Here is a 22,697-nt window from a genome sequence, read left to right on the forward strand (position 1 = left end):
GGAGATGGGGTGGAGGTAGGGAAGAGGGGGGAAAGAGACCTGAGTGCAGCCGGGTACACATTCCATATTAATAAATGAAAGTGTGTGTTCGAGGTGGAGGGGAGAGTAGGAAAGAGTGGGGAGAAAAAAGAAAACGAGGAAGATAAGAGGGAAGAGGGACGAAAGTGGTAGAGGGGGGAAAGAAAGTGTATGTGAGGTGAGGGGGAAACAAGAGGGGTGGAATGTGGGGTCGGGGGAGAGAGAGGCTATGCCGGACACGGCCGGGTACCCCTTTTGTGTATGCAAATTATATATTAGTATATTTTGATAGCAGTCATGTAAACATTTGTTGTTGAATATGACCGAAAGGGTAAGATTAATGATTCTAATACGAATCTTCTCAATATGTCTTATGTTTTTATTCACTGTCGAGGCTAGTTTAAAAATTTAACTCCCCAAAGTTCATTTTCGCACTTTATTTATGGTCTGACGCCTAGAAGCATTTCCCAAGACACTTCTTACAATTTCAAAGACAATTTTACATACGCTGTCAATGCTTATATTCGCTTGGGGTGAGGAAATACAGGACATGACTGAGATGAACAAATGAATCAATGGGTACACCATTGCATGTTCTATCTTCTTGCTTCTGTGTTGGTTCAGAGTCGTAAAGTGAGTAGAATGTAATTGTGTGTTAATTGTTTGTTCGTTTTGATTTTTTGATGTGTTGGGCCTCGCTGAAGTCGAGTCTCCTGTTGTCGTCGTTGTATCTGTCGATAATTTCTGTGCTGCTTGATGATACAAGACAATCATGTCCAGTATCACCTCACTCCAAGCGAATATAAGTATTGACAGTGAATGTAAAATTGTCTTAAAAAAGTAAGAAGTGTCTTGCGAAACCCTTCTACGCGTCAGACCATAAATAAAATGTGAATATGAACGTTGGAGAGTTAATTTCTCAACTAGCCTCGACAGTGAAGTAAAACATAAGAAATATTGAGAAAATTCGTGTTAGAATCATTATTATCATATATATATATATATATATATATATATATATATATATATATATATATATATATATATATATATATATATATATATTGTGAGTGTACCACCTCTGGTGCATTTGTAAGGACCAATAGCCTCGGAGAAGAAAATAAAGAGTATTCAGGGTAGTTATTTATTTATTTCCTCTGAATTTGACACAGAAGCGCTGGAACAAAACTCTTGGCTACTTTTGCTATCTCATGTTTGCTAAAAGAGCTCCGCTCTCAGATTCGTGTGAAAATTAAGTGCACATTCAACGCAGAATCAAGTGTCTCTGATCCTATTGACACGAACTTGTTACAATGCTCTAAGCTTCTCTACTTATTGATTTTTTGAGTCTCCTTCAAGGTGACGTCCCAACTACCTTCAGATACACAGTTCTGTTGATATATATTAATCAATGTAGTTGCAAAATTGCAATCCTTGACATCCTGTTTACAATCCCTCCAAGAATGCCGTGTCCTTTATCTGATCCGTTTCCACTGCCTCATTTCTGAATATATGGAGTTTTTTGTGCTAAGCTAGGACGTAGCTAGACTTATCGTGGTGTCATTGATTGCTTAGTACTTAGCTAACTTTCCCCCTGACATACGACAGGTGAGACCACGGTGCACTTCAAGTATTACTCAAGTACTCTATCCACTGTTCCACAGCGCTCATAAAGAGAAACAGAGGGTTGACGGCTACACACTACCCTAGCTCTCTTTTCTACTTTCCCCATTGTCAGAATTACCTAATTGTTTTTTGTCCCGGGTCAGGGCACAAATATATTTTAAACCCACAATCAACCAGACCACTTTCGTACACAACATCGCCTGACATCCACTTGGAGCAGTTTATAACTCATAGGTGTACCATGATTGTACTTTTAGAAGTTTGATTATATTCGTTTTGGCGAAGACGTAATCATTACTTTTGTGCTGTCAAAACTGCTTAGTTTGTTGAATGCCTGTCATCAAACTAATTAACTGGCTCAAGTTACCTGGAATCAGGTAAGTGAATCAGGCATATAAGGCCTTCCAAACGTATATCAACACCTATAAAGTATTGACAAATATTGTCATTAAAGTCGCACAATTTACTTTGCCAAATGGCCGTTCAAGTACAATGGTCATTCAAGGGACATTACCTAGGAATGACCTAGAACATGACCTAGAACAATGTCTAGGGACATGGTTCTGACTTTGGGAATAAATCACATCTGTTTCTCACATCAAACAATTTGGATCTCTCTTCTCTATCTGGATATCTCTTCTCCGCGAGAAATAATTACAGAAACAATGAACAAATGTAAATGTATTTGCTTTGTAAAATAACATTTGTATACTGTACGGATTTGGAACTCCTTGAATGGTTTTAACAGACTGGGGAAGAAATAGCATAAGCTACTTTTATGTTTTTGAGATGTATTTTATAATCTCAAACATACTTGAATGTGAATGAATTATTAATTGGATATCTAGTGCAACTTTTGATGGGTGATTGGACACGAATTAGCAAGATGATTTTTATTTAGAGAGCATAAACGAGGAAAAGACTATATCACCACTTATCAGGTTGTTTGCATGCCCCCCCTCCCAACCATGCATTTCAAATGTTTTTTCTTTAGAATTCCATATTTATGATCGAGGTTTGGGATTATCAAGCAAAGTAGGTTTGGTTCAGGTTGCACTTTTATCAATATTTTAGAAATAGTCTTGTTATCTGTTAAGGTAACAAGAATTCCACAGCAATTCAAAACTGACAACCATATCAATGTACGAAGCGTGCTGTTGTCGAGACCTGTTGGTACTGAAGTTTTTTCCGAGCATCTAAACGTTTTACAGATAACGAAAGGAAGTGGAATAGTACTTGTAGAAGGTATTGTTAATACTTGGTGTTTCTGGTATTGGAGCCCCAGGATGATAGCGCGAGTGTTAAGGACACAGACATTTGGAAAAAAAGGAAATGCCATTTCCTTCGCATTGATCGTCAGGTACAGGGAAGGTTCAAGGTATCAACAAGATATCGTTTAGGCACTTTAGATTTCTTCTCTTATTGTGGACATCCATAACATTGTTGATACGACAACGGTCTCGTGCTTTTGAGACTAAGTTCGAATCTCTTGGTGATTCAAGTGCATAATCGTGAAAGTACTGTAAAGTTGTTGTTTTGTTTGTTGCAAAATTACGTTGTATTGTTGTTAAAACAGCGTGTTATATTTTTCTGTTGTGATCTTGTTAGTGCATTACACTGAACTTCTTGTCAGTCACAGTCACCAACTCGTCCTAATATGGGACATCTGCTAAACTTTTCACTCCAAATCCTACTAAAGAAATCCTTTTTCGACAAACAGTTGTATAAACAAATGACAAATAATAAATGTACTGATATATTCGCAAGATTGTAACCTGTTTGGAGTATCACGTGTGAATATAAGTCAGGTTTAAATGCATCTTTATTATTGGTCTTTTTTTTCTCAAAGTTAAAATTCTTTGTTTAAGTATCGCTTTTTGGTAAAAAACGCAGACCACCATCTGGTGGACAATGCATACTTTGCTAGGCTAAATAAAATAAGATAAACAATTCAATTAATGTATTTAAACATACAATAATGGATGGATGAACTCCATACATAGTCTGGAGACATTCATAATTTTTTTTATTATTTAATTGGTGTGGTTATTATTGCTGTTATTAAAGATTCTCTGGCGTGTAAATATTGTGCAATATTGCTCAATTACTGACATCATAAATTAAATATTGCTTCAATAAAATGATTTTGCAAGTTCTTGTTGCAATAGATCCTTGAATATACACACATGTTTTACAAACTGCTGAAGAACTTTCACTAAATAATCGTAAGTAACAATGAATAATAATATGTAGTCTTAGATAACTTTTAAATGTGTTTTACATATACTAAAATATGCAGTCATTAATTCGTCATGTTTGAAAAAATATATTTTGAAAAGCCAAATATCGAGCTACTAATGAAAACGTTAATTTTGATTTGGCTGAAGGTTCTCATTGAAAGTGCTCAATGCTGGTGGTCATTGTTGGTGCTCGATGTTGGTGGTCATTCTACTGGTGCTCACCGTGGAAGACCTTGACGTAAACTCTCTTGATATTGGGAGTCTCAAGGAAGACACGATTGTCTGGGACTCTGCGGTCGACGGGGTAACCCATGGGCCGCTTGTCTGGGTACTTTTCTCCGTGAATGCCACACTGAGCATGCGTGGCGCCAAGCTCTTCAGGATTGTCTACGGTCTTATCCTCGTCGCCGTTGGTCACACCCACAAACAAGGCGAAGTCCATTCCCCTCTCCTTACCCTTAGGCAGGAGCAGTCTGTTGGGGATGCCACACGACCGTTCGAACTCGTGAAGGTCAAGTTTGCTGCCGCTGGTTACGGCCGCGTCAGTTCTCTTCTTCAATTCTTCGAAGCTTAGTCTGTCAGGGACTGTTACTGAAGAGTCAACGGACTTGCGAACAACGTGGTTAGTTCCGGGAGCAACTGTAGGGAATAATATAAAAATTGCATGTTACATCTTGTAGCAGTTTTTGATGTAGTTAAAAGCATTTAATTAACAGGTTATTAATTAAAATATTGTTTTATTGTGCATGGACGATGCACAAGTTTCTCAAAATATAATATAATTAAATTACAATTCAAGGCAGGTTTTACTTACGTGATTTATAAAACTTGTCCATCTCAATGCAGTACCAGTGACCTTCTTCCCAGGTGAAGGTGACTCCATTGCTGTCCTTAAGAGGACACAAGAAGATGCGGATGGTTCCTAGTACTTTATTTCCATTATTGTTGCTGATGTCAATATTGTAAGAAAATTCTTCGTGGTTGAGGCGCTTTACATCAGCGGAGATGTCAACATCTGCCACGTTATCCGACTTGTCTACTGCATTAACAAGACTGAACTCGAAAGTATCAAAGAATGTCTTGAGTTCTCCATCAATGGCAACACTGTCCACGACCACGCCGGGGAACTCTATGTCCGATTTGGTGTAAGGAGGAAGACTGTCTTTGTGTTCCTTGAAAAGGTTGTCCATGTATTTGTGAAGTCTAAAGAAGCTTGGGTCACGGGTCGCGGTCTCGAAGTGTTCCATGACACCTGGAGGCATGTCGAACTTGCCGTGAGGATCACCTTGGCGACCAAGCATTATGTGAGCTGTGTTGTGCAGGGCTCCGTAATATTGCGCATTGGGGCTGTACACTGAAGATTCAATGATGTCTCCTAGTAGGTCGATGCCGTGCTCGTTTCTGATGTCAATATGGTTTCCGCTTTTGTCTGTGATGTAGCCAAGAGCAATGGCGTCGCGAATGCGGCTCTCTAAGATAACCATGTCACGCACTCTAGCTACACCATCAACGTCTTCGAAGTGAACGTTGTCAGGACGAGCTGGGAACTCTCCGCCATACTTGTAGCTGGTATGTGGAGCAAATCCTTCGTGAATAACCTTTTCCCAGTGTATTTCATCAACAACATCCAGCCAGTTGGAGAGGCGCTCAGAGTCAAAGCGAGCAGTAAGTTGGTGGTGAACCCAGAAGAAGAGCTCTCCCTTGCGGTCCAGGTGGTAGCCGTAGGAGTCCTTCCACCAGAAGGGGAAGTCCATATGCCAAGTAACGTGGTGAATGTTCATGCCAATATCCTCGCCGAAGTATGCCACTCGCTGTTCCTTGTTCTTCTTTGTTCCAGTGAAATCCATGTGGAATTTGCCTGGTGTCTGGGTCATCTTGGCTGAGTAAGCCTTGTTGATGATCTCACTGTTGGTGAACAGGTGAGGAGTGACTTCGTAGAGTGGAGGAAGTACAATGCCATGTCCCAGATCTGAGTGGATGACAGCCACATAGAGTGCGTACACAAACTCTCCTTCATTCACGCGCTCACGGAAGTAAGCAGCGTTGTCAAGGAAGCCCTCCCACGTTCTGCAGTGAATCAGAACTTCAAAGAGTAGGAGAGCTTCTTCACGTTGGCGTGTATTAAAAAGTGAGAACCAGTGGTGCTGCTCCAACAGCCTGCCGTCTTTGAGCTCCTCCAGAAGCGCATGGACGGCTGCGCCATCATCAGTGTAGAGGGAGGTGTCAGCCTCAGGGGAGAAGGTCCCTGCGAGATCCTTCAGGTCTTTATAGTGAAGGTGGTCATAGACGTGCTCCAGCAGGTGGTTTACATCTTGCTGTTTCTTGGCTAAGGGCGTACCTGGAGAAAATAAATGGTCGTTGTTTATTACATGCAAGTTTATGAAATATTTGTCCTGAAGAAGACAATTTGCTCGGAGAAACTGACTGAATGTATCTTTATAACAGAATTATCAAATTGACAACTAACAAAATTTACTAACAAGTTGCTAGCACTGTCACGTCCACCACGTTAGGCGAATATCAAAATGATCCCGAATGTTTAATTACTTGAAGTAATATTCTAAGTATATATCCATTCAATATTCAGATTGCCTCAGCTTGTACATGTAATTCTGAAATTAACTGTATATTTTCAATTTCCATCGTTTTAGGATCAGTACGTAATAAATTCATTCTGAAGATACACGAGCCAATTGTTGAACATAATGGTAGCGTTGCTGAGGACCCAGCACATCCTCCAATAATGATATAATTAAAGTACGTAAAGCAAATATTTGGTAAAATGTACAGCAATGGACTGTAGTAACCAACAAATTTCAGGTTCTCTACTATTAATCTTATTGAGGGCACAAGAAAAACCCCAAACCAAACCTGAAGTTTGTAATGTCTACTGAAATACACATTGAACACAGATGTGTTCAATTAGGCCTATGATTGCACAAATAACTTCTAGGATTTTTATTTTTAGCCTAGTACAGGTGAGATTTGATTATTTAGTTACAGGTTCATTATTAATGCAATTTGGGGTAATCAAACGTTCAAAAAGTTTTTGGGCCTAATATTGCATTTTCGTATGTTTGAATCTTTTTAGCTATGAGTACTGTCATTTTTAGAGGATTGGTTGCTAGGACCATAAGTGTCCTCTCCAGGGACTATATGACGAGAGTCCTCTCCAAGACCATGTGGTCCCTGGAGAGGACACCTGTCATATGACAAGTGTCCTCTTCAAGGATCATATGACAAGTGTCCTCTCCAGGGACCATATGACAGGTGTCCTCTCCAGGGACCATATTACAGGTGTCCTCTCCGAGGACTATATGACAAGGGTTTTCTCCAGGAAATACATGAGAAGTGTCCTTTTTCGAGGACTATAACAACAAGTGTCCTTTTTCGAGGACTATATGACAAGTGTCCTTTTTCGAGGACTATATGACAAGTGTCCTTTTTCGAGGACTATATGACAAGTGTCCTTTTTCGAGGACTATATGACAAGTGTCCTTTTTCGAGGACTATATGACAAGTGTCCACTCGAAAGACCATATGACAAGTGTCCTCTCCGGGGAACTATATGACCAGTGACCTCAGGTACCATTATAATACGAGGCATCACAGACTACTTCATGACAAGTGGAGTTACTGACTACCACATAACATGTTATCGCACGACGACCGGTGATGTTTCAGACCAAAGGGAATTATTTTGCGGCATGTATTGAGTGGTCAGAGAAACACTGAAAATTAATGGCTTTAAAACAGCATTCTAAATACAACTGCGCAGCGCACTGCTGTGCACTATGAGGTAACAGCGCCATGAGCTCTGTGGAGTTAACAGCTGGTATATGCGCTCTACACCTGTTGGAAATTTTAGTTTGCTCTCGCCTTTCGGTAATTTTCCTGAATATTTCTCACACGCTGTACTGGGTACCAAAAGTCCAAGTCGGGAGATGAAACTGTTAAACTCTGATTTTTCAGTCGGTGAAGGTGATCAGTTCTACGACTGGTAGAACTGATTATAAACTGGCAGAAGCGCATCATAAACAAGAACTTAAAAGACACGTCTCATACATTATCACCGTTTGAAAGTTCGGAATAATGTCACTTAAAGTGGTCACTAATGAGTAAAATTAATAAAGAAAACTCCATATAACTATTCGATCAATAACGAGGTGATGGTAGTGAGGAAAATACTATAACCAATTAGGTCAGTAAATGGGTGGTTACAAGCGTGCACATCACGAATAAGGAAGATAGGAAAGGAAATGAAAGAGATAACAAAAAACAAAATACATTATACAGAATATTTAACCTTGAAAACCAAAATTCTAAATATTTTTTGTTGTTAAAGTATGTGAACGGCTTATGTTCATGGGGGTTCATGTACGAAAATGGGGTTTGTTGTGAGGTTCAGAGTCTAAAGTAAGAATAACAACAGTAAGATTTGAACTCACCCGGGGTGTCACTCTGGTAGCCATCCAGATCGAAGCTTGGCCAGGCGGCAGCCGCCACTACCAGTGAACACAAGACCAGGAGCTTCATGGTGACGAGTGGTGGTGAGTGGTGATTGTGGCGGCCTTATATACCCCCTGATGCCACCGCGCCCGCTTAGCAACGACGATCCTTTTTCCACACCTCTCATACTTGTAATCTTTTACTCTTTACAACACTATCTTATATCTGGAATACGTGTTTAAAGGAATAGGAAATGTGTTTCTTGAATTCAACCAAGTTAATTTTGATTACTGTGTTACATATATATTATTGGTAGCTAAAACGTAACTAATATAATGTCAGTTTTTCTGTCTGAGGCTAGAAGCCTCAGACAGATGCTTTTGGTTAGTTTCATTAAACTTTGCAGGGTGACTGAGTGTAGAAGGACTGTCACAGGCATGTGATTCGACCCCCATGTCCCTTTCACGAAGTCGGTGTGAATAAAACACATTTGATATTAATATTTTAGAATTTAGGTATTGACATACAAAATGCATATTCTGAATTGCAGATTGCATATTTAACTATTCTCTCTCTCTCTGTATATTCGAACAAGCTTGAAAGGTCCCCAAACCAATATGCAACTGAAAACTCCACACCCCAGAAGGATTCGAACCCAGACAGCCAAAACCACTGTGCACCTTGGCGTACCTGGTTCCTTAACCGCTTGACCACACTGGCTGTGCAAAAAATGTTGGAAGTCGTGAGACTTATGTCCCCAACATCCGACAGCGCTCGGCGGTAAACTTGGACATAGATATTTCATGGAATCACCTCACTTGGTGGGGCCACGTGAGCAACACATATCCAAGTGATGAAATCTCTATGTCCAAGTTAACCCATTGACCGCTGACGGATGTGGAATAGTCTCACGACTTCCAACATTTTTTGTACAGTAAAGTAATGGGAAGGGAGGTGATGGTGGAAGGAGTAGTGATGTAGTGGGAGGAAGGGGGGGAGGGTAGTGAGCTTGAGGAAGGGAGGGAGGCGGGGAAGGAATATGGGTAAGGGAAGCGGGGAAGGAATATGGGTAAGGGAGGCGGGGAAGCAATATGGGTAAGGGAGGCGGGGGAGCAATATGGGTAAGGGAGGCGGGGAAGGAATATGGGTAAGGGAGGTGGTTGGTAGAGGACTGTGTTGTATTACTGGTCAAGATGTGCATCTAACTGATCGATGTAGATGTTGGGTAAAATAGCCAAAATTGCCTAACAAGCCGATTTTTTTGTTTAATAATAATGTATTTTTGTTTATTTCTCTTATGCAATGATAAAGTTTTTCAAAATATATCACATAAATTTATTTGAGTCAAACTTTAAACACCTAATTCGACCTAAATATTCAAATTACCTCGTAATACTTCCTAATATATGTAGAACTTAAGCTAGAAATTCTTGTTAATATAACATGATAGCCCATCAAACAAGGCTAGTTTGACCTAAGCAGTTCACTTCAACGCCAGGAGTCATATCACACACTTAGGAGAGGTGCTTCTCTAACCTCAAATCACGGCAGTTAAGTCTGTGTTAATTACACGATTTACGATCTGTATAAACACTACGAGATCGCGACAAATCAAGGTCAGTATTGTGGACTACCTCATAGTGCTTGGGAGTCCTTTGGTATAGGGTCGTTCTAGAGGTTGAAGCTATAATTTAAGCTATGAAAAGCTATAAGGTTGAAGCTAAAGCTAAAAGGTTGAAGCTATAAAAAATAAGCTATAATGCTTATTTTTACCTGTTGATATTATTATTATTGTCTTTTTGGCACTACAAATAACCATTATATATGATATATTAAACGTGATTGTGATTCTTGCGTAATGTTGGAATTGGTTACATATTAATATGCTGTAATTAAAGATGTGCTGGAGGGAGGGAGTTATCAGGGGGAAAGCGCCAAGCCATTACGACTCTTATTGCACTTGGATAACGATTTGGGATGGGACGGGGGAAAGGAATGGTGCTCAACCACTTGGATGGTCGGGGGATTGAACGCCGACCTGCATGATGTGAGACCGTCGCTCTATCGTCCACCCCCAAGTGATTGGGGCTGGAGATGGAGCTTATTATTCGCATAGTTACGTGGTATTATTATTATTATTATTATTATTATTATTATTATTATTATTATTATTTGTCGATTTTCTTGTTCATTTTTGTCATTTTATGCTGCTTTAATGTAAGTAAAATTGCATAAGAAGATGTTTGTGTTCTTCTTCAAATTAATTCTTATGACCAAACAAATTTCTCAGTGTGGTTTAACTTACACAAACACAGATGTAGATTTTAAGTTAACGATAATAATATTCGAATATATATTATTGATGGGCTATGACTGTGAGTGTGCAGTCATGACCGGGAGATTGTAGCATGTTATGTCTTATGGAAAACATTTAAATCAACAAGATTCGAAAGATAAATGTAAATGTTATTATATCATAAAACAATTATTTCTGGGCTACTGCTCCTCAATACAAGCCTAGAAAATATTGAGTATATTGAGCAGAACATTAAACTGAAAGCAATGCAATGCACAGTAATGGGGAAGCAATGGGGTACTGCACAGGGTGCAGTACCCCATTCATTTGTTTTTCAGTCATTCGTAGATGAGTATCCAGCTGCAAACATTTTAACTATGCAGAGACATGATTCTACCTAACAGTGATAGCTGGGATATTAGTCAGTTGCAAGGTCTCTGTAAGACACTTGCAAGATTGCAGATTCTTTTGTGTTTGTATCTCACCTGCTTGAATGCACCGTGGGAATACTGACACACACACACGCACACACACACACACACACACGCACACACACACGCACACACACACACACACACACACACACACACACACACACACACACACACACACACACTTGCTACGTCCTCTCAGTTGATTGACGGTTGAGAGGCGGGACCAAAGAGCCAGAGCTCAACCCCTGCAAGCACAACTGGGTGTTACACACAGAAAGATTTCTTCTTGCAGGCCTATCTTCATGACCCTGGCTCCTGAAGCCCATCTTCCAGCAATACAACAGCAGTCAGAGTTTCATCCTCCAGGGGTTTTCCTTAAGCTACAGGGCCCCTGTTTCCTCCGGTTTGCATTTCCATGTTAAGGAGCAGAATCGAGACTGATATAACCCAAACGCTAAATGAACAATTTGTTTACACGGCTTCAGTGACCCCGTTGCTACGATACCAGGGGAAATGATAGTTGAATTATGCACGTATATCTACACATACTTACAAAAGAAAAAAAATACGCATATCTAGACAAAAACCTACACAAATGCGCACACACATTATCGAGTCGATCGCAAGACACTTCTTGAAGTGTTTACGTCTGCAGGAAGATATCAGAGCCCCTTCACCCTTCTCTCCCTCGTCCCCTCCACCACCACCACCACCGTCGCCGTGTCGCCGGTGGCTACGTGCTTCGCTGGACATAGGCAGGAGATAACAGAGGTGGACACATACCTGAGAAGCACCACTAGTCTATCGCCTGTCACCACCCTCCTCCTTCAAGGCGGGAGACGCCCCCACCAAGATTATCTCTCTACCTCTATATCACACTAGCGAGGAAAGGAAGAGGGGAACATAAATAGATGGTTCCCTTGCTTATGTTGAAAGTCCAGCATCTCTTCGTCTACGGGATCATGACCACAAGTTAAGGTTACGTTATAAATATATAACAATTAGTTATATTATACTAGAGGGGTACTTGACGTTGCCCTAATTTGTTCGTCGGTTTGTCCGTCACTCCATCCGTCCATATATTGATCTATCCATGTATCTGTTCTCTCTTTCCCAACGTCCTCCTCCCAGAAAATATATTATTAAGAACCACTGAAACAACTGAATGGGAATAAGAAATTATATTATTGTTACAAAATTCCCTATCAATCACCCGTTATATTTCACATCTGACTCCATGTTTGTCTTTGGACAAACTGACAAACACATTCTCTCTAATAGATATATATTATACATTATTCTAAATGGATGTACCTGGAGTTTGGATCGACTTGGCTTTATTTTAAACAAATGAGAAACAACTAGGTCTGACGGCTGAGTGGACAGCGCTCTGGATAAGTAGTAATTAGGTTACGGGATCGATCCCCGGCGGATCGATAATTCTTAATTATACCCGAAGAGGCTACCGGCGATGCTCGGGTCTCTGTCCTTTTATCTCTCCCTACCTCCTTCCCATTCTCCCTCCGTCTCTCCCGTTTTCTGTCTTTATAATCTTCCCGTTCTCTCTCCCTGAAGTCAAAACATCCTCGAATAAAGTAGACTCAACTTTATCGATGCTGAATCAACGTTGAATCAATATTATCGACGATGAATCAACATTATCGATGATGAATCAAAGTTGAATCAACATTATCAATGAGGAATCAAGGTTGAATCAACATTATCAATGAGGAATCAAGGTTGAATCAGCGTTATCGACCTTCAAATAAACGTTGATAATAGCCAGAGACGTTAGGAAACACACTATGGATAACCAAGCCATATTTCAGACTTCAAAGACCTTCTTGATTGTTACAATAAAAGTCAATCCTACTTAATGGAAGGCATTGGGGGAGGGGGGGGGGGGGTCGACCTTCCTAACCACCGGATGACTTTTGCAATACAGTCACAAATCACATTGCAAAGTTCGTTCAAGCGTCTGGATGTTACTGTATTTTACACAGTTCTGTATTGTATTATTTTGTTATGGAGAAAGAACAAGTACTCAGGTATATCCAGTGAATTTCATGAAGTTCTGAAATTGTCGTTAAAAATTCCATATTATTACGAATCGAATATTAAAAAACAAAAAAAAAATTGGCGAGATTTTTGTAGAGGTTCGAACCGGTTCCAGACTCGCCACCTGAGATTTGCCATATGAGCCGACCCCCCGACCAGCCTATGTTGGGAATGTACCCAATCAATCAATCACTGTGGACAGTTAGATGAAGCTAACCCCAATGGTCTGGCCTCAAACCTCGAACAGACAGACATTAAATATTATAGATCTATATATGTTACCTTGAGGTTACCTTGAGGTGCTTCCGGGGCTTAGCGTCCCCGCGGCCCGGTCGTCGACCAGGCCTCCTGGTTGCCGGACTGATCAACCAGGCTGTTGGACGCGGCTGCTCGCAGCCTGACGTATGAGTCACAGCCATGTTAGTGTATTTTGTGAGATAATGATAGCTAAACGATTCCAACATAAATCTTATGTATACTTCTTAACTTGAAAAAGAAGTTAAACAAATGAACTCTTCAAAAATTTATTTTAGACTCATACTCCTCTTATTTCTACACTCATGCTCCATTCATCTTGTTGTTGATGATAACGACTGGTGAGCAATGCATGTGCAACAGGCCGTGGTTACAACCCTAACAGCTGCTCAGTGCTCCAGGCGGCAACAGCCAGGCCACCTCGTTGAGGACAGAGAGCAGTGATAAGCTATCACCATGTAGCCAGTTTTCACTGCTAAGAGTCAAAGGGTCAATTGATTATGTCTTCGAATTATCTTGGTAACAATCTGATGTTACGGGTGGAGGGAACTGGGCCTCTGGAGGGAAAGGGTGAGGGACTGGGCTCGGGGTGGAGGGCAGAGCTAGTGGGTGGAGGGCAGAGCTAGTGGGTGGAGGGCAGGGCTAGTGGGTGGAGGGCAGAGCTAGTGGGTGGAGGGCAGAGCTAGTGGGTGGAGGGCAAGGGTAGTGGGTGGAGGGCAGAGACAGTGGGTGGAGGGCAGAGCCAGTGGGTGGAGGGCAGGGCTAGTGGGTGGAGGGCAGGGCTAGTGGGTGGAGGACAGGGCCAGTGGGTGGAGGACAGAGCCAGTGGGTGGAGGACAGAGCTAGTGGGTGGAGGGCAGGGCTAGTGGGTGGAGGGCAGGGCTAGTGGGTGGAGGGCAGGGCTAGTGGGTGGAGGACACAGCTAGTGGGTGGAGGACACAGCCAGTGGGTGGAGGACACAGCTAGTGGGTGGAGGACACAGCCAGTGGATGGAGGACACAGCCAGTGGGTGGAGGACACAGCTAGTGGGTGGAGGACACAGCTAGTGGGTGGACGTGGTAACCAACAGGAGATGGTGCTGGGTCTTTAGACTTCACCTCCTCTTCATAAGAGATAAGGAGCAATTCAGATTTTTATCATTCAGAGGAAAACAAATTTGTTTATTGCATCGATGATCCCGGAATGAGTTCAGTAATACCCCAAAAATGTTTTTCAGGCCCATTTGTATATATCATTGCATTTGGAAAAATAAAACTTACAGATAATTGAACCTTAGAACTCAGAATTACCTAGAGACAGCTTGAAGAGACAGATAACTTGTTATCAACACAACTTGATAACGTGTGGCCTCGTCACCTTGCACACGTAAGTCAAGTCTCAGATATGGTGGTTATCGAACCTCGAGAGATCGTCGACATATTACATATTCTTTTATATGTAACTTTTTTAGTAATGGGTTACTAGTTCACTAATTTAACATTGCAAGCATTATAGGTTGTTCTGGGTGTTGACAACATAGTGTGTTTTCGATAGGAGCTATTTGAGATGATGTACTTGTTGTGTTGAAAAACTCTAATTTTGAGATGGTTGAAATTATATTTTTTTGGGTCAAAATCAAAAGTTTGCTCGTGAAGAAAAGCCACACCTCTTCTCACTTAAGGACTGGTCGGTCCAGTCCAACTACCTATCCAAATTTCATCTAATTTATGTTATTTTTAATTTATCAATATTTAATGCTTATATTAATAATATTTATTAATTTATCAATATATATTGCGTATCTCTTTTTTAGGAGTTAATGTGAAATATTTGTTGAAACCTTTAATTATTTACTATCCCCAGTCATTTATGAAATTTTTCTCACCTACAAATTTATATTTTGTGTTAATTATATAACCTCACATGTCAATGGTTTTCTTATAGTCGCTTTAAAATGTAATTTGTTAACTACACGACACTCAAGAAAGAATACCCCAGATCGTTCCTTATGACGAGGAAGCGATAAGCCAGTAAGACTATACAGTGTAAGTGGATAAAGCAAACAGTCATTATCAGATAATCACCACTAGGCAACACGGGATCGTTTCCAAGAAAAGGTTAGTTATTGACTTACGTCAAGCAGAGGTTTGCTGCCAAGATGCAAATCCGTGATACAGGACGGCAACCAATGACTGTGGTGGTTGTACACAGATGGTTGACTGTAGAGTCAACCATCCAATGACTCTATCCAACTTATTTCAAGTAGTTATTCAACAGGTTGAAGCTGTCGATCTCTTTAAAACATTCGGCATAGCAAGGCACTCGGGGATAGAAAAGGTCTGCTCATGACTTGTGCGGACCTACTTTGCTCCACCTGTCACTCTTCTGTACTAACTCTAATCTTAATGATTTTCGACCTCCTTATGAGTGAAGGCAGACGTAGTTTCGGTACGCTAAAAGAAGACGCTCACTATAGTCACTGGTCTCAGTAACTGGCAAAATTCCTGAGGCAATCTTTCGGCAACTGATATTTCTTGTTCACCTTACGCTACTGTGGTTTTAGAAAAGGGGCTGTTGCTGACTTCTTGTTAAATCTCTCCACTAAGTGGCCAGTACGACTATATCGCACATGGAAGGGATATGAGGACCGTCGGGGATCGAACACCGACCTACATGCAGTGAGGACGTCGCAGTGTCGACCAATCCAAGATCATGTGTCGTCCTGGACATTGTAGTGGGCACCTTAGATGAGGTGTGCTACTCTGGATTACTTGCAAAGCTTCAAACACTAGATATATCAGGCTCCATTTTACTGTTTGGAGAACAGTACAACCGTAAAATACCAGTAAAATAACAGTAAAATACCTTCCGGAATGTACTTTAACAGTAGGCCTCATTGGGGTCGAATCTGAGAACCACTTAATTAGTGCCAGTTTACCACAGGGTACACACGGCGCTGGATCCAAGCGTATTGACGTTTGCCTTTACATTGGGCAATTTCAGCGTCGAGGAGAATGAGAACTTGCTGCATGGGTGACAGCTTCTCTTCCATATACCCTGTCTCTGCGCCCTGGAGAGGCCACTTCAGCCTCAACAACCCGAGTCCAAGTGCATAGTCTTCCGAGGCTGCAGTATGCCTACCACCACAGGCTAGTGTGCTTGGCTCTTTGTTCTTGACCGTCTACTTCAGCAGCTCATCCCCCTATTTAGATAGTACTTATATTAACGATGTGGACCATTGTACACATTGACAAAGGACAATTAGAAAGTATAATTTGGTACTATTTAACTGGGACAAACCAGGAAAAGGTTTTGTATTTATGTTGATAATATAACCTAACAGCCATCCCGGGTTAGGATGGCTAGGTTTATACACGCTATCTGAGCAATATACAGAAATTCAATATACATAAATAGCAATATACTGAGAAATTCACATTTCATTCGCATATATGCTTGGGGACCATTCAAGCTTGCTCGCATATATATATATATATATATATATATATATATATATATATATATATATATATATATATATATATATATATATATATATATATATTCATAATTATGTGGCATATAACCACATTGAAAAGTGAATGAATGCTGAAGCATTTTCAACCTTGCATGGGAACTTTTTCAGCAGCAAATGCAACGTAAGAAGGCCACTTGTTGTTGAAAGCACTTCAGCATTAAGCTAACTTTTCAATATTTGCGGCATTATATATAATTATATATTAAATATCAGACTTAGTCAGCTTTACGTATAAACACGAAGTCCAAAGATAAGATGACAAGAGTGTTGACAAGAGCAAGAGATTACAAGCATGGGAGGTGCGGGTGATGGACTTTTTGTTGCTAAGCGGCCTTAAGACATCGGCGGGTATATAAGGCCGCCACAATCACCTCTCACCATCACTCGCCACCATGAAGCTCCTGGTCTTGTGTTCATTGGTAGCGGCGGCTGCCGCCTGGCCAAGCTTCGATCTGGAGGGCTACCAGAGTGACTCCTCGGGTGAGTTCAATTCTTACTGTTATTAATCTTACTTTAGACTCTGAACCTCACCTAACCTCCACAGGTGAACAGCCCCCGACCAATGCTACTCTCACATTCGACCACACACACGCTCACTTTTCTCATTTGATAGTCGCATTATGAACGCATCTATTATATAAATAGTCGCCGTATAGATCTTGTTCATCTTGTTCAACACCGAACTGGGAGGTTGGTTGCTAACTTATACTACCATATTACAAACATTACCCCATTCTCGCTAACTACCTTCAGTTATCCGTTGTTTGATATTTTAGATTTAGCTACTCAGAACGAAATGTCCATGTAGCACGGGCTATGGTGAGCCCGTAATTCAGTTATCCGTTTATACGTAACCAACAGGAGCATTATCTGTGGTTTGTGGTTCCCAAGGGACCAATTGTTGACAACCTTATTTAATATCTTTGATGACTTAATTTCTTGTGGAGCTATTACGAATTCCATTCATTATGTTTACATATAATTTATTAGACCTTGGTTACTTAGAAATAACATTCTATGTTATTTTAAAGAATATAGAATGTTGTATAGAATAACATTCTATGTCAATTGGCTATGAGAGGCTATTGATGAGCGACTCGGCAGTTCATTTATCAAGAGCGAAGTAGTTTGGGGCAATTAACGTCTTACGTAATTATCAGAAGACACCAATTCAGGTAGATTAATAACCAACGTCAAACAAATTTTAGTTTGATGGTAACAAGGGATGTTCCTGTTAACGTGGAGGAGGGCGGTAATCCTGGGTAGTTAACTATAGGAAGCATGATTGACCACAACGAGAAAACTCCATTATCGAGAATAATCGGCGTCAATAGAATATTTCATACGAAGTCGTCTCGTCATAACATTGAAATTTCACTTATATGGAGGTAGGCTCCCAAAGCTAGGAAGATAGTTTAGACATCAATCTAGTAGTAGTAGACATCCATCAGTCTCAGGAGACTATGGAGTTGCGCTCTGGTTGTCGGCCTGGAGTAGCCTCTCCAGGACGCAAAGCCAGGGTAGAATGTACATCATTCTATGTACACTTATAACTACATAATGTGAGTCCATTCTCTAGTACTATGCCCAGAGCTGTGCCGTTGTACAAGTGAGACTCAGACGGGCAGCATTAGATTGTCACATTGCTGACCCTTCTACTTGTGACTCCCACTACCCTCTTGGTCCTATTTCAAGCATTTATGTTGAACCCGAGTATCTTTGATAACTTTTATCTAAAATATCCCCCATTACAAGGTTCTCTATTCCCTGTTCTTTTGTTTGCTAGCAGTAAGTCCCATATATGATTTCCCTTAAATCGCTTTACAATATATTACTTGACAAAAATATCATTGTCAGTTGTAACATTATTGTATTGTAAAATAGTTGAGTTATGTAGCACATGAAATGGGATAGGAAATGGGTTGGAAAAATGGAATGAAGGAACGATGCTAAACCACTTGGACCATCGGGAATCGAATGCGGGCCTGCAAGATGCAAGGCCGTCACTGGACGGACCAGTCCAATGGAGTCAATTCTTAATCATGTCTTTGGTGAGACTGCAATAACATAACATAAAAGAGATAAATATTTTCTTTAGAGGGATTTCATTTTACATATAAACACTGTTTGGCTGCAACTGCTATATTAATGGCCTTACGTGATTGCCGTGATAATTTTTTTCCCAAATTAGAAGTATTCTCTTGTTTCCATGTTTATGCCAAAGCTATGTGCCAAATATGTTTAGTTCAACTTCTACTTGAAATATATAAGGCATTACAATATTGTCTGCTAGTAAGCATTTAACAAGATTTATTTTCTCCAGGTACGGCCTTAGCCAAGAAACAGCAAGATGTAAACCACCTGCTGGAGCACGTCTATGACCACCTTCACTATAAAGACCTGAAGGATCTCGCAGGGACCTTCTCCCCTGAGGCTGACACCTCCCTCTACACTGATGATGGCGCAGCCGTCCATGCGCTTCTGGAGGAGCTCAAAGACGGCAGGCTGTTGGAGCAGCACCATTGGTTCTCACTTTTTAATACACGCCAACGTGAAGAAGCTCTCCTACTCTTTGAAGTTCTGATTCACTGCAGAACGTGGGAGGGCTTCCTTGACAACGCTGCTTACTTCCGTGAGCGCGTGAATGAAGGAGAGTTTGTGTACGCACTCTATGTGGCTGTCATCCACTCAGATCTGGGACATGGCATTGTACTTCCTCCACTCTACGAAGTCACTCCTCACCTGTTCACCAACAGTGAGGTCATCAACAAGGCTTACTCAGCCAAGATGACCCAGACACCAGGCAAATTCCACATGGATTTCACTGGAACAAAGAAGAACAAGGAACAGCGAGTGGCATACTTCGGCGAGGATATTGGCATGAACATTCACCACGTTACTTGGCATATGGACTTCCCCTTCTGGTGGAAGGACTCCTACGGCTACCACCTGGACCGCAAGGGAGAGCTCTTCTTCTGGGTTCACCACCAACTTACTGCTCGCTTTGACTCTGAGCGTCTCTCCAACTGGCTGGATGTTGTTGATGAAATACACTGGGAAAAGGTTATTCACGAAGGATTTGCTCCACATACCAGCTACAAGTATGGCGGAGAGTTCCCAGCTCGTCCTGATGATGTCCACTTCGAGGACGTAGATGGTGTAGCTAGAGTGCGTGACATGGTTATCTTAGAGAGCCGCATTCGCGACGCCATTGCTCTTGGCTACATCACCGACAAAAGCGGAAACCATATTGACATCAGAAACGAGCACGGCATCGACCTACTAGGAGACATCATTGAATCTTCAGTATACAGCCCCAACGCACAGTATTACGGAGCCCTGCACAACACAGCTCACATAATGCTTGGTCGCCAAGGTGATCCTCACGGCAAGTTCGACATGCCTCCAGGTGTCATGGAACACTTCGAGACCGCGACCCGTGACCCAAGCTTCTTTAGACTACATAAGTACATGGACAACATCTTTAAGGAACACAAAGACAGCCTTCCTCCCTACACCAAATCAGACCTCGAGTTCCCCGGCGTGGTCGTGGACGGTGTTGCCATTGATGGAGAACTCAAGACATTCTTTGACACTTTCGAGTTCAGTCTTGTTAATGCAGTAGACAAGTCTGACAACGTGGCAGATGTTGACATCTCCGCTGATGTAAAGCGCCTCAACCACGAAGAATTTTCTTACAATATTGACGTCACCAACAACAATGGCGGAAATGTACTAGCAGCCTTCCGCATCTTCTTGTGTCCTACTAAGGACAGCAACGGAGTCAGGTACACCTGGGATGAAGGTCACTGGCACTGCATTGAGCTGGACAAGTTTTACAAAACATGTAAGTATATCCTACTTTCTATCGTTTTACTATTTATAAGATAGCTATATATTGAGTCATCCAAGTATTAATGCTAGCATCAAGTTAATGATTTAAATACTTATAACTTTTGAATGGAATATTTTGACATTTAAAATATGTAAACGAGACTATATGTAAAATATTTTGTGCATTCCCTACAGTGTCTTCAGGATCTAACCACGTTGTTCGCAAGTCAACTGAGTCATCAGTGACAGTCCCTGACAGACTAAGCTTCGAAGAATTGAAGAAGAGAACTGACGCGGCCGTAACCAGTGGCAGCGAACTTGACCTTCACGAGTTCGAACGGTCGTGTGGCATCCCCAACAGACTGCTCTTGCCTAAGGGTAAGGAGAGGGGAATGGAATTTGCCTTGTTTGTGGGTGTGACCAACGGCGACGAGGATAAGACCGTAGACAACCCTGAAAAGCTTGGTCCCACGCATGCTCAGTGTGGCATTCACGGAGAAAAGTACCCAGACAAGCGGCCCATGGGTTACCCCGTCGACCGCAGAATCCCAGACAATCGCGTCTTCCTCGAGACTCCCAATATCAAGAGGATCTTCGTCAATGTCTTCCACGATGCGCACCATGGTGATCACTAGACACAACATCAATACAATGAGCCTCAACCTCAACATGTATTTCAAGAATGGGAGCCAATTTATGTGTACACTTATGTAAAACTTACCTCAAGATTAAACACCACTTGAAGGAAACACTTGAGGAGTGAATACATATTGAAGGAACACAAATTTAATGAACACCAATTGAATGAACACAGTTGAATGAACATCAGTAGAATGAACACAACTTTAATGAATACTTTAGCAATAAACATCAACTAAATGAACACAACCTGAATTAACACAATATTATAGATAAACGTTTCGAAATTATTAATTTCCTAAGTTTTTATCCGAGGTTGAACGTATATGAACAACAACAACAGCAAATATAAAGTGCATAATATGCACTGCCTGTCAAACATGCCATTGTCATATTCACTGGAGGAAAATGGTTCCAAATAAAAAAAATATACAAGATCTTTTAATTGTTTTAATCAACAACTATTGTGAATTGACCAAAGTTCCAAGCGCCATACATACCAGAGAATCGCTAGTGGAAGCTATATTACTTTAGCGTGCGACCAGAGAATAACTCATTTAAGATTCAAGCAAGACGAAGATGGGAATGAAGGGGAAATTACTGATACACCTCACAGACTCTAATTGTCATCAATGCGGTCTAAACACGATACACACACACAGATGTTAAGGGAGCTCGCTTAGTCTTTTCTGTTACGTTATGGTCTTGTCTTACTTCGTCAGACTTTTGACAGTTAAGATAAGTGTTGCCTACTCGTGAGAATATGTCGACTTCTTGAGGTGATACAAGGCTTTCTTCGGGTGACGGAGGGCCACATCTTCACTATACTCTATCTTTATCACTGTAACCAGCTTCACTACTGACAACCATCGTCTCTGTTAACTATCTTCACTACTCACGACCTTCATCATCACCACCTTACCTCTCCTTCACCTCCTAACAAACCCTTCACCACCTTCTCTTTCCTTTACCACCTTCCCTATTCCTAACCACCTTACCTACCCCTTCACCACTTTCCCTATCCTTCACCACCTTCCCTGCCCTTCACCACCTTCCCTGCCCTTCACCACCTTCCCTGCCCTTCACCACCTTCCCTGCCCTTCACCACCTTCCCTGCCCTTCACCACCTTCCCTACCCTTCACCACCTTTCCTTATTCACTGTGATTATTTTCATTACACACAGCCTTCCTCAGTAAATAATCACTAGACTTACAATCTAGTAGAAAATAATATTCTTCAAGAATGTTAAAGTTAGAGTCTGATATTTATCGATTGGAAGATGAAATCATTTGTCATTTCATGCAACAGGGGACATACGACTCGACTCCAA

The 22,697-nt window shown here is 41.3% G+C and overlaps 2 protein-coding genes across 2 annotated transcripts; one reads left to right on the forward strand and one right to left on the reverse strand.

Moving 5' to 3' along the window:
- Positions 1-3,589: 3,589 nt before the first annotated feature.
- On the reverse strand, positions 3,590-8,489 carry LOC123746131 (hemocyanin B chain-like). Its single transcript, XM_045727425.2, has 3 exons — positions 8,333-8,489; positions 4,699-6,222; positions 3,590-4,523 (listed from the first exon to the last, which is right to left on the reverse strand). Exons 1-3 carry the CDS (start codon positions 8,418-8,420, stop codon positions 4,093-4,095), a joined length of 2,043 nt encoding a protein of 680 aa, XP_045583381.2. The 5' UTR covers positions 8,421-8,489; the 3' UTR covers positions 3,590-4,092.
- An 8,727-nt stretch (positions 8,490-17,216) lies between these two features.
- LOC123746130 (hemocyanin B chain) lies at positions 17,217-21,803 on the forward strand. Its single transcript, XM_045727423.2, has 3 exons — positions 17,217-17,373; positions 19,217-20,740; positions 20,923-21,803. Exons 1-3 carry the CDS (start codon positions 17,286-17,288, stop codon positions 21,360-21,362), a joined length of 2,052 nt encoding a protein of 683 aa, XP_045583379.2. The 5' UTR covers positions 17,217-17,285; the 3' UTR covers positions 21,363-21,803.
- Positions 21,804-22,697: the final 894 nt, after the last annotated feature.

Source organism: Procambarus clarkii, chromosome 78 (genome assembly GCF_040958095.1).
Source record: "Procambarus clarkii isolate CNS0578487 chromosome 78, FALCON_Pclarkii_2.0, whole genome shotgun sequence".
Lineage (NCBI taxonomy): Eukaryota > Metazoa > Arthropoda > Malacostraca > Decapoda > Cambaridae > Procambarus > Procambarus clarkii.